We start from the raw sequence: 13606 nt of genomic DNA, 5'->3' as shown, positions 1-13606 counted from the left end.
GAGAGCATAATAAAATGGGATAAATATGGAAACCCTGCAGACACCCAGGTGTCTTCATGTGGTTAACATCATATGGTAGGATATTTCTCTATCTTTATGAGTCTTTGTGAGTAAATCTTTGATGGGATTGTTTTTTACTATGTGACTTGAACTTGGAGATGGTGATTGTGTTCTGCACCTAATAATGAGCAGAGGTACCTCTTTCTCAAGAACATAGGAAGGTGAATTATTTGTAACTTTCTATTTAAATACTTTAGGTGATGTTCTCCTCTCTCCTTGTAATGGCAGGGCTTCAGGCATCTTGGAATTCATGCTGTTGTCTAAGTCCTGAACATATTTACTCCCAATATTACTAGTGCTAGTGTTTTTCTTCATTTGTTCCAGAAACTCTGACACACTGAGGGTCATCCAGGACTTAGTCTTTCTTGAATTTCATAGATTTCTGTAGTAGTAGCAAGAGACAATAGCAATTTTGGTGCATGTTTAAGATTTTAAAAATAATTGTTTTCACTAACATGTATACTAATTATTTTGTCACCAAAATGTAGACATTTCAATCTTTTTCTTTTTCTTTTTCTTTCTTTCCTTTTTTTCTTTTTTTTGGCAAAGTCTTACTACATAGCCCAAACATTCTCTGTAGTCATATATGTGTTGAATATATGGTCCTCTTGCCTCAGTTTCCAGAGTAGCTAGATTTACAGGCCTATGCCATCAGGCCTACTTCAGTTTAAATAATTATCAACTGATTCAAGAGTCTTGGCTAAAATGTAGGATTTAACTATTTCTTTGATTCATTTCTTTAGTCTTTTAAATATGATCTCATTCTGTCATCCAAACTGATTTTAAACTCACAGTATTCTACCTGACACCGAAGAATGATAGCCCACACTCGAGTAGTATGTAAACAGTGTTTTATTCTGAATAAGTCAAGCTGGGGTCCCTTTACCAAGATAGAGAAACCCCCAAGTGAGTTCACAGGCCCAATTTAAAGCACATTGGGGGAATCCAGGAGTAGGTGGGCTTTGTCTTACTGGATCTTGAATCTTTGTTTGGGGGTAGGGGCTTTGGAATTTTATTTTAATTTTTAAAATTGTTTTTAATTTTTTATTTGTTCTTTAATGTTTTGTTTACAGACCAGACTTTATTCCCCTCCCTGTCCACTCTCAGACTGTTCCACATCCCACACCTTCCCCAACTCTATCTCCAAGAGGATGCCACCACCCATCTCCACCCCACCAGACCCCATGACTCCCCCATGTCTCTGCAGGGTTAGGTGCATCTTCTCTGACTGAGTCCAGACTGGGCAGTCCTCCAGTGTAGATGTGTTGGAGCCTCATATCAGCTAGTGCATGCTGTTTGGTTGGTGATTCTGTGTCTGAGAGATTAGGGACCAGTTTGCTGAAACTGCTGGTCTTCCTTAGTGTTCTACCCCTCCAAGGACATTCCCTTACCAGGGTTTGGGGACTGGATGGAAACTAACTCTGGTCCATTGCCCTTGCCTGAGGCCAAGTGGCTGGCAACTTCTGAGGCCTGGACTTGCCTGGAATTGTCTAGGTCTTGGAAAAGGAGATATTTGAAGCTCGTCATGGAGTCAGCCTAACCTTCTCAAGGGATTTATTGAGCCAAGGAGATCTACACAAGGACACACAGTCTTGTTACTACAAGTCTAAAGAAACAACTTGAAGCTGAGTGAGCAGGGGGATTGTAAAAATAAAACCACAAGTTTGATACATGCTGTGGATGTAGCTGTGCTAGCTATCAGAGATCATGACAGAATATGAAATTTAATATGAATAGGGAACAGTTGTATCACCATGGCATTCTGTTTGATTAAGGAGGGGAACAGATGCCTTGATTATCAAAGCAGGACAATGCCAGGTGAGTTTGAGTTTCTGTAACTATTGTGCTCATCTGAGGGTCAGGCTGACCTTAATTTTAGTCACAGTTAGAGTCAGGATTTGCAAATATATATATTTTTATTATTATGTTTCCCCATTGTTTTGAGCATTCTATCACATTTATCTTATATTTCTTGATTGTGTAAATATTGATATTTGGTCCCGAGGGCAAAGAGTTTAAAAGATACTAATATATATTTAACAAATTGGTTTAGTCCATTTAGGAGGTAAGACCCTATTAGGAGTAATATAAGCAAAATGTTAAGGCAGGAGAGGCTAGGGACAACAGCCATTACCCAAGGTAAACTAGCTGAACCAGGATTGAAGCCAGCCCTCTTTGGCCTACCTACTATCTCCCTTAGAGGGTCTTTCTCATTCCTGCCAGAGACTGTCTAATTCTACCATATTTTTTAGTATGAAAATACATTGTTTCTCCCAAAGCCATAATTAATTATTCTTGCTGAAGAAGTGTAGGTACAACTCCCTTCTGTTTTGGAGGACCATTTCAGCTATAGAGTCTTTTTGAGAAAAAGTAGAATATTCTAAATATTTAAGGCGTTTGTTGGCATTGAGAAATGCTAGGCCTTGTTTTGTTTGTTTGTTTGTTTGTTTGATTGGCCAAGGGGAGGATTAGCATTATGTTCCATAAAATAGCAGAGAGAGAGAGAGAGAGAGAGAGAGAGAATGAATCTGCTTTAACCAGTTAAAATTTTATAACCATGAATCATAAAGTAAGCTAGTAAGTCATGTAATCATATTGAAGCCTCCATTTAAAGTAGCCCTGATATAGTCTTACTAGGAACACTAAAGTCAGGTATGACCCCTGGTAGTCATTGGGCACCATAGGTAGCCATTTGTCCTCCCTCTGCTAGAGAGAAGGGAAGTTACTCCTTTTTACACAAGGGTGCTAGTTTCCTTCTTTCTTTCTTCCTTTCTTTCTTTTTTCTTTTCTTTTTCCTTTTTTTTAAATAAAGGTGACAAACTCTTTTTGGTAACTGCTTCTCAGCTGAAAACCAGGGAGTTGTTCTCTGTTGTTAGGGCTCAGTAAAGTTGAAATTTTGGTCAAGGGCAGGCCAGAATGGAACTCAGGCCATGGAGAATAACTGTTCGGAAGCAGCTGCTTCAGAAACCCAGCCAGAAGAGACAGGGAGAATTTATCCAGCTGAATCTCACATACCACATACTCAACTCCTTGATGTGCATGGTTCAGTAGATGGAACATATACACCACCTTCATTTTCAGAATATACTTATCACCCATTACCTTAAAACCAAGCAATAAACCAACAACTATGTAGTTAATAACTCCTTTCATGTTCTACCTAGCCTCCTGTCTTCTGCCCACTATCCAGGAAACAACAACAACAAAAAAAAATCTACATTTTTATCTGTAAGGTTTTGTTTTTAATTTTAATTTTTCACATGCTCATCATTTGATTTGCATATGGATAATTTCTGCCTTTGGCTTTTATGAGCAGAGCTACTGTGAACAGTAGTGTATATCAATATATATTTTAATTTCTCTTGATTATACTATTGGAATTGCCTAAAATATGCTGACTTCATATTCTTATTTTATAGTGGGGCTGAACAGTTTCTCATCCACATAAATAATAAAACAAAAATGGTATTTTTAAACCTTCTAGAGTTTTGCAAAATCTTGTCTTTGTTGTTAGCATCATAGTGGATATAAAGTGTGGTTTTACTGGTATTTCTTTATTTTTGGTGACTAGGAATGTTGATCGACTTTCATGTGGCTGCCTGCTCTGTTTTGTTACCTTAAAAGTGTCTATTCTGTCTTTTATCATTTTCCTACTGGAATGTTTTCTACTTTGTTGTTGAGTTTTAAGGGCTTTTATATGCTTGGTGTATATGTCTGTTGTGATATAAATGATTTGCAAGTGTTTTCTCCTTTGAATCTGAATTAACTATTTTGTGAACTACTCTGTTTTGAAGCATGAACATTTTTAATTTAGATGAAAATCCACGTGTCTGGTTTTCTTTTGCAATCTGTACTTCTGTCATCTCGAAAAAGGCATGAAGATGTGTTGAAGACAGACTATTCAGTTTTCTACTTTGCCTTATACATTCAGGACACAATTATATTTCACATGTCTTTTGCATATGCATACACCATTGTGTAGTGCTTTTTCTCCCACTTCCTGGCAACTCAATCTTTTGTATATGTGAGAACTTATGATCCATAGTTAGACGTAGCTTTTCATCTTCCTTTACAACTTAGATCCTCTTACAATTATTTTTGAATGACTATGACTATGAGGTATCAGTCCAGTCATGATTTTCTTACTTTTGTTGACAAAATAGTTTTAAAATGAATTCAGAAGGTAGCTCTGGGACAATTTTATTAGTTTGAGAGAAAAATAACAGAGTAGGAAAGTTGTAAATCTTGACAGCTGTCAGGAGGAGGGAGTTGAAGATGAGGATAGAAACCATGCCACTTGAGTTAAATTCAGTTAAAGTAGGCACGTTCAGCAATAAAACATGTACGTGTGTGTGTGTGTGTGCACTTTTGTATGTATATGTATATGCATAAATATGTATATATATGTACGTGTGTGTGTGTGGGAGAGAGAGAGAGAGAGAGAGAGAGAAAGAGAGAGAGAGAGAGAATGTGTGTGCTGTAGGGGAATGTTCAGAGAAAATGAAAACACTAAGAATGTCTGTCAAGGCAAATATGCTTTTGATTTTAGCTGTGATCTAAGGAAATATCATTAATTTTGATTTAGAACTCAAAGAATTCAGCAGATGAAGATTTGTATGTAAATCAATGGGTACAGAGGTCTGAAAAAAAGAGATAAAAGATTCAGGAGAGGGAATGTATATTTAGTATTTAGGTCAGTGTCCAAAGAAAAATTGAAAAGAAAGGAGTAAACAGTGGGAGAACTCAGCTATGCTTAACAGTTAATATCTAATGGCAACCAAGGGAGGAAGTTATGGAAATGTAACTATATTGTCACATTAAGGGGCATTATTTTTCTTATCTGCTTAACATACTGTCAAATGAATTTGCTTTCTAGAGGTGTAGGTTTCTACCTGAGTCATGGACAGACATAATTGGATTAATACTTTTTTTTCTTTTCTTTTTTGTTTAAGATTTTTTATTAGATATATTTCTTTACTTACATTTCAAATGTAATTCGCTTTCCCGGTTTCCTGTCCATAAGTCCCCATCCCCTCCCCTCCCCCTCCCCCGTACGGGTATTCCCCCCATACATATCCCTTACTGCCACCCCATATTCCCCTTCACTGGGGGTCCAACCTTGGCAGGACCAAGGGTTTCCCCTTCCCCTGGTGCCCCAACAAGGCTATTCTCTGCTACATATGCAGTTGGAGCCTTAGGTCAATCCATGTATAGTATTTTGGTAGTGGCTTAGTCCCTGGAAGCTCTGTTTGGCTAGCGTTGTTGGTCTTATGGGGTTGCAAGCTCTTTCAACTCTTTCAATATTTCCTCTAATCACCCCCAAGGGAGTCCTGTTCTCAGTTCGGTGGTTTGTTGCTAGCATTGACCTCTGTATCAGACATGCTCTGGATGTGTCTCTCAGGAGAGATCTATATCCTGTCCCTTTCAGCATGCATTTCTAGCTTCATCAATCTTATCTAGTTTTGGTGGTTGTATATATATGGGCCACATGTGGGGCCGGCTCTGAATGGCCATTCCTTGAGTTGCTGCTCTAAACTTTGCTTCCATATCCCCTCCTATGGATATTTTCTTTCCCCTTTTAAGAAGGAGTGGGAGCATTCGCATTTTGGTTATCCTTCTTCTTGAGCTTCCTGTGGTCTGTGAATTGCATCTTGGGCAATTTGAGCTTTTGGGCTAATATCCAGTTATCAATGAGTGCATCCTAAGTGTGTTTTTCTGTGATTGAGTTAATCTGATTCTATTATTTTAAATCTAAGAAAACTGAGCTTTCAAGAAAGCCCACATACCTCTACCTTTTCATATGGGTTAGTTAAATACTAAGGAAAAGTAGAATTGGGATGACTTCCTTTCTGGTGTCATTAGAGAAAAATGAAGTTCTATCCTCAATTGACTCCAAGGCTTCTAATATCTATCTAGCTACTTGATATTCATTGCTCAGGATGAGAACCAAAAATTAAAATATGCATAGCTTGTCAATCTGACTATTGTCAGAGCAGTACTCAGAAGAATCTAGAATTCTACTTTTGCTGAATTTTAGGTTTTGGAAAGCAATCAAGGAAATCCAAGTAAGTAGAATTTAATTGTTCCAGGAATATTGGGGTTTAGATTGAATGTAAATGAGATAAAAATCAAGACATCATTTAAGAACAGAGGACCTAAAGATTTATAGCATCCTTCCAAACTTCTATCCAGAAGAGTTCCAATTCCAAAGCTGGTTACTAAAATGCTTTATTATATTTGATATGTTTTAAAGCTAGTTTTGTCAATCTTATCAAACAAATGACACCAGCAAAATGATTGGTAATGTACAAATATCATTCTTTTTATAATGAAGGAAAGTGCAGAAATCCTTTAATCTGATTATAATTGGAGGAGCTGTGATTGTCTTTTTGTCTTATATTCCTACCCATCATTACACAGCCTGTAGGTCACTTCAGGGAGGACTATTTAGGTGACTGAGGCTAACTGTATTTCTTTATCCAGTCATTAGACACTAATTAGAGATGTATTTATATTTCTTAATAAACAAACAATTTTGTGAACAAATTAGAGTGAGAGAAAGAAGTATTGAAAGATTTCTAAGGAAATTATACAACTTAATTCCAATATTATCAATTCAGTATTTTGTTAGGCACAAATCAAATTGGAGCCAAATATACTATAGGTTAAAATGTCAACAACAGAGAATTTTGAAACAGTAATAGAATCATGCTTGTCTGGAAAGTAAAAGGTTAAGACATTTGCATAGTGTTGTCTCCACAAAGCACTTATTTTATGGTTTTTTTTGGGAGATGGGGGTAAAACCAAAGCTATTTCTCTATGTCAAAGTAACTGAGACTATTAAAAAAGGGACTAGGATGTTCAAAACCAATGTTAAAGTCTCAAACAATGAGTTTAGTGAATTTAGGCCCTCCAATGTATGGTATAAGACAATGAGAATGAAAGTAGAACCCACTCAACTGGTGGTCAAGAATCTTTTCAGATTTAGGATGTTCCTGAGTTTAAACACTTCTTGTTGACTTTGGACTTCATTCTCTTCAGCCAGCGAAAGAAGAAAGCCTATAATAATACACTTATTTTTCTATTAGGCAAATTCTTATCCGCCCTTTAGATCAATATACACATAGTGGGATGGCTTCTACTCTTCCTCATTTGCCATGGGATTGTGCTCATTAGGTCTTACTTTTAGACACAAACTAGAATTACTGGGGAAGGGGAAACATCAACTGAGAAATTGCCTTCAATACGAGTGAACAAGTCCACCCTAGTATTTTCTTAATTTTGCTGGTTGATGTTATGGACTCCATCCCTTTGTGGGACAGAGTACCCTGGGTTAGAAAAGAAACTGAGCATGCCAGAGGAAGCATGCCAATCAGCTTTGATCTATATGTTTCATGCTTCAGATTCATTCTACTTCCATGAGCTCCTGTCCTGTGTTCCATTTGTAAGTTGAAAGAAATCCTTTCCTACCCAGATTGTTTTTGGTTATGATAGTTATAACAGAAACCAAAAGCAAACTAGAAGAGAGAGAAATTTGCATTCAAGCAAAGTATTCTGAGAATTTGTTAAAGAAATTATTGGTAAATTATGAGTGTCAATTTTCCCACAACTGTATACTAATATAAATATCAGCGTATAAGAAGTAATGTTATATTCATTTAGCTATTTTCACTTTTCCTATAACTATGTTTAAATATGGACACATTTATATTCATAAAACTGATTTTCCTAATCTATTGTATTATCTATTTATTTGCAGTCCACTACTTTCACTTTTATAAAATCAACTTCATTCTTCTTTCTTATTTGTTAAAACAAACTGATACACCTCAAATAGACAGAGAGAACTAGGATTACTTATTTAATTACGTGAGGGCAAGTGTATGTGGTAAGGAAGCTGTGATTTTACTATGTGCCCAAATACAATTATTTACTGTGGTGAGAAACATGGAGCTACTTGTGCAGTCTTGTTAGTGTTTTTTCTTGGTTATGCCTTAACAATATATAACTCTGTAACAATCTCCTGGCCTTGATATTTATGATCTGGCTGATTGAATAATATATTATGCTAACTATATAGTTGTCTACCAGGGAAGCATCTTAAACTTCTTACTCTGGCTAATGGAGCATTTAGTAAACCCATTGTTCAAATATCTATAGGTGTGTACTTTTGTGGATAGAGACACAACATATGACTCCATAGTGTTGAAAAGCATCCAAAAGATTTTCTCATATATTTTAATGATCGTGCACAAATGTGTCTATACCATATAACTGTACATTTTAAGAAGCATTATAATATTTCATATGGAAACTCAATCTTTCATATTCTCTTTAAATATTTTAATAGAATTCACTTTGTATGGAAATATTCTTCAAGGGAAAGAGACATTACTAAAACCTTGTAAAATCTGCAATCAGATTCCAATTAGTTTAACTGTGAATGTATTAATTAATTTTATATTGCTCTGATAAAATACCATAACCAGGATAATTTAGAGAAGGAAGAGTTTGTTTTCCTTATGGACTTTTCTATTTGGATTAAGAATTCTTCATGGACAGAAAGTGAGATATGGTGACTGAAGCAGAAACCTGAGGAATCCTATCTTAAACAGCAAACTTAAAGCAGAAAAAGCAAACTGGAAATGGTGTGTGGTTTTTAAGTCTCAAAGTCTTCCCCAAGTAACACACTTCCTCCAGCAAGACCACACTTGTTAAAGTCTCCCAAACAGTAATAACAAGTGGGGACTGAGCATTCAAATGTCAGAGCCTACAGCACATTCTCATTTAAACCAGCAGAGTTCAGACAACTCACACACAATGTCCTTGAACAGCGCACATACTGTTATTCTATGCTCTGTGCTCTGGGTTCGTTACCCATAGAACAGGAGCATCCTCTCACTTGGGATGCAATCTCTCTCTCTCTCTCTCTCTCTCTCTCTCTCTCTCTCTCTCTCTCTCTCTCTCTTCTCTCTCTTGGCAAGAGAATGAGAAAAGAGCATTTGCCAAGTCCCTGTGCAGAAGGAAGGAAGTATGGTTCAATTTGCTCTGAGTTGTTCTGATACATGCCATTTCTCAATTTTCTCACAAATGGTAAAGGACTATAATGCAAAAGCCATTACCACAATAATGGTTAGTATATTTATCAGTGATATGAAATTTCATAAAGCAGGGGGTTTGTAGTTAATACCTGAAGTGCCTTGAACAATTATCAACCACCTATTCACTCCGAACAGGTAACGTGATTCAAAGGAAATCACCTGTCCAGATTCCCTTCTTTCCATTGTCTCTGGCCTAAGTTTCTATCCTAATTTTATGCTGATTGATTCCTGTGTCAGGGGAGGCTATTATGCCAGATTGCTTGTTATGCAACTTCCCTAGAGTCACACAAATCGAAACCAGTGGCTCATTTATTTGTTTCCTTGTAGTTTTCTATTGAGAACAGATGTCTTTCATCCATCCCCAAAGGAGGCACTATTAGAAACAAGAAGTTAGATACAGATAGATCTGGAGTAAAAATTTTTGCTTTAATCGTATGAGTCCATTGGAGATAAACTTTGGTTTCCTTAGAAAAAGAAGATAGAAAGAACTTTTGGGGGATATTTATTCACAAAATAAAATGATGTTCTAGACAGCTTGAAGTTTGTAACAGCTAGAAGTGTTCAACAATAACAGCTATTTATGTAGATATTCTTAGATGTATTCTTTGCATGTAGATGATCTAAATGGGTGTCTACAAAAGATCATATGCAAGAAATCTGGTTCAACATTCTTTATTGATCTTTTGTGCCCCTATGAAACCTCTAAAAACACCTGTGAAATCTGAAATTAACCCTTCATGTTGACCGATGTTGTGAGAATTCAGTACTTTTCTGAGAGGTTCATGGGTAGGGAAAGCATGCTCCGTGGTACAATTTCATGTCTGGATGTGACTTGAACTTTGTTGTACTGAACACAGGAAAAAGAGAAACAGAGTAAGGATGAATTTTACACAAAGGCTCATTCTGAGAACAGAGCTGCTTGCTCTGTTGCCCAGGTACTGGGGTGTGGTGCCACGACAGGATGCCATGATCACATTGTTTTCCAACCCATCATTCTTGTGTGTCAAATTCTATATCACCAGTTCCATTTCTGTATCTGTAGTAGGCTTTAGAGACGAAGTCATTTGAAATCACTGTGTTTTTAGAATAGATTAGTAAAATAGGATGAAATGACTTGCCGGCTAACTGATTCAAATATTGTCTACCAAGACAGATGCAAGTCAGGGTTGTATTTGCCTCTGAAGCTAGTGTCAGCCTGATGTGTTTGGTTATACTTGAAATGCTTAAATCTGCAGCAGCATCAGAAAACTCACCACCATCAAACCTATATGGTCTTTCTGGCTAGTGATTTTCACAATGTTTAAATTATTTATGTTCTATACACTTATGAAAATTGATTATTAGACACAAAATGGAATACCATCATTTTCCTATACCAAAGAACAATAAGATATTTGTGGTTTTCATATTTGGATGAGTAATTCAGTACTTAATAACTTTGATTTTTAATATCTATTTCCCTCTACAGAACGCACATTCAAATACTTACCCATATCACTTTGAATGTAACTTGTTATATGTCATATTACTTATAGGAATCACATTTGTATTTTCAGTTCACAGAAATGGTTTATAAAATGTGGTATTTATATTCTTCTTGAATACTGTTTATTTTGTCAGAAGGCTTTTTAAAATGAAATGTGATTTATTGTCTATTTTCTTCCATCAGACGTAGGCTCCGTAGAGGGTCTCGCCTATCACAGAGCCTGGGATACTCTGTACTGGACCAGCTCCAGCACATCGTCCATCACCAGGCATACAGTAGACCAGACTCAGCCTGGAGCAATTGACAGGGAAGCAGTCATCACCATGTCAGAGGATGACCACCCTCATGTTCTAGCTTTAGATGAATGCCAAAAGTAAGAGGCTGTATTATTTTCTTTTGCATCTTAACAAATTTTAAATTTTGTGTACAATGATGCATATGACTTAAATTTTTCCCGTATTAATGAGTCACTCATTTCTTGTATATCAAAATGTTCAATATCCATTCATTTTCTTTAATTTTATTTTTCTTTTATTTTTATTTCTTTTATTTTCTTGGCTATTTTATATATTTACATTTATATTATTATAACCACATTATAGTAAGGAGAATGGATAACTGCACTTTAAAGCAAACTTCCTTTAAAAATTTCTTCAATGTTCTTTCTATAATTCTTTCCTCTTCTTCTCCTCCTCCTTTTCCTCCTTCTTCCTTCTCTTAACTATCAGTGTGTGAATAATTAAAATGCATATAACTTAAATACTGGGTGTTATCTCTGGAGCATTTTTGATAATAACTAGTATAAATGATGGAAGTGAAAATGCAGAAAAGTATATGGTTCACAGAGTGCACTGATTTATTAATCTACAAAATATATCAGTATCTACTTATGCCTAAAACAGTTTTTTCCATATTAACCAAGAATTTCTATAACTTTGGATCAAAATACAGCCAAAAGAAATTGCAAGGAAACAAACAACAATGAAATGATTCCTGGGTATACCTGTCCTTTCAGCTGCATGCATTAGCTGGTACACTGTTCAGAAATTTAGATGAGTACCTGTAAGAAATTTCCAACAGGATAATATGCAAAAATCATTCTGAGGAAAAAAATATAGAAGGAAATGACAGAAATGAATAATGTTATAAAGGAGATCATTAAAAGAAAGCCTAAGCACAAAGCACTTGGTTGGAGATACATCTCTCACATTTCACTCTGTTATGGAGTAGTGAAGACGTGAAGGGGAAATGTTGAAACAAATGCATACTCTCTCAACCTTTTCGCCATTTTTAAAAGATTTTATTTTATTTTATGTATGTGAGTACACTATTGCTACCTCTGGAAGAACAGTCAGTATCCTTAACCACTGAGCTACCACTCCAGCCCCCCTTTTTTTGCCATTTTTAATGAGAATATAACTGGGCTACTTTCCTTTTCCTTTTTCCTTTCCTTATTCCACCTCTTCCCATGTCTACTTCCTCCAACCCCTTCTATGACCCCTGTTAACAAAATGGTAACTTTTTGCTTTATTGTATTTATATCTCTCTCGTATCTCTCTGTCTCTCTCTGTCTCTCTCTTTGTCTCTCTGTCTCTCTCTGCCTGTCTCTGTCTGTCTGTCTTTCTTTGTCTCTGTGTCTGTGTCTGTGTGTCTGTCTTCTCTGTCTCTCTGTGTGTCTCTCTTTCTTCTCTCTCTGTCTGTCTGTCTTTCTTTATCGCTGTGTCTGTGTCTGTCTGTGTCTGTCTGTGTCTGTGTCTGTCTCTCTCCTCTCTCTCTCTCTCTCTCTCTCTGTGTGTGTGTTTGTCTCAGTCTGTGTCTCTGTGTCTCCCCTCTGTGTCTCTGTCTGTCTCTGTGTGCATTTGTGCATGTGTGCATGTGCATGTGTGTGTGTGTGTGTGTGTGTGTGTGTGTGCTGTATTCGGATTCAGAGCTGCCCTCTGTGTATGAGATAACCAGCTAGGAAGCTGATCCCTGGGAGAAGCTAATCTCCATCTTTAAGCAAACATTAGTTGCTCATAGTTGTTTCGATGAGGTTTTCCTCTTTCATGGCAGCATTCTATTGATAACATTATTGTTCAGGTTTTATTTTTGCAGTCCTTTCTAAAGAGGCAATCACACAACCATAGATGTCCTGGGGCAGTAGCTCTTACGGTGTTTCTGATCCTTCTCCTGTGATGTTCTCTGAGCTATGATTATAGCATATAGTTGCTGGAGATATGCTTCAAATCACAATATTTCACCCCCTGCATTGTGTTAAATGACAGCCATTATTTTATATAGGGGGAATCTCCTATTATAAGAAGTTATCTATCTATCTATCTATCTATCTATCTATCTATCTATCTATCTATCTATCTTCATCATCATCATCATCATCATCATCGTCTTTCATCTATCTATCTGTAGTCATAGGATAACATTAGAAAGTTGTTAAGGAATTATCCCAATCTAGCAGAGATAATAGTGAATTCTCTTTTAAGACCTATGGCTTATTAGTCTCATAAAATTAGCTAGGTTTTAAAAACCAGAAATGATTTTCCTCATATTGGTGGGCCTTCAGTCCAGTTAAACAGCTGTTGGCTGCCACTGATATGTGAAGGCCACTATTGTACCTTTAAGGATGTCTTTGCTGGACATCGTTGTGACTTATGGTTTCACAGATGAGCGAGACTGCTAATTTCTCCCCTCCCTGGGCAGCTTGTACTTTATTTTCTGACACTATAGAAGCTAGACCCCAATAAAGAGGTGTTCAGGTTAGAAATAATTAGAAGTTCTGTTTTCTATGCCCGAAGTATGTCGTTTCTTCACTAATAGTAGCATTCCTTCACATTCTGAGAAATGCATAAGCGTGATAGCAAGAGCTTATATACTTTTGTGAGCCATTTGAACTTTTCTGGCCAACTGAACAACCACTAGAAAGAAAATTCTCATGACTGGTACTAGGGTTTTCTTAGTCCAC

At 36.6% G+C, this 13606-nt stretch overlaps 1 protein-coding gene across 6 annotated transcripts in view; it reads left to right on the top strand.

Moving 5' to 3' along the window:
• Lrp1b (LDL receptor related protein 1B) overlaps positions 1–13606 on the top strand; it is a 2121147-nt gene that overhangs the window by 1709563 nt on the left and 397978 nt on the right. For all 6 annotated transcript variants that reach the window (XR_010064783.1, XM_063284873.1, XM_063284870.1 and 3 more), the window contains one exon: positions 10831–11020. Coding sequence is in view for 5 of the 6 variants with exons in the window: in XM_063284873.1 (XP_063140943.1) it covers positions 10831–11020 (190 nt within the window). In the remaining variant the exon portion in view is untranslated. The remainder of the gene's footprint in view (positions 1–10830; positions 11021–13606) is intronic.

This window comes from Rattus norvegicus, chromosome 3 (assembly GCF_036323735.1).
Source record: "Rattus norvegicus strain BN/NHsdMcwi chromosome 3, GRCr8, whole genome shotgun sequence".
Taxonomy (NCBI): Eukaryota; Metazoa; Chordata; class Mammalia; order Rodentia; family Muridae; genus Rattus; species Rattus norvegicus.
Note: the sequence above shows the minus strand (reverse complement) of the source record. Positions and strands in the feature narration are given on the sequence as shown.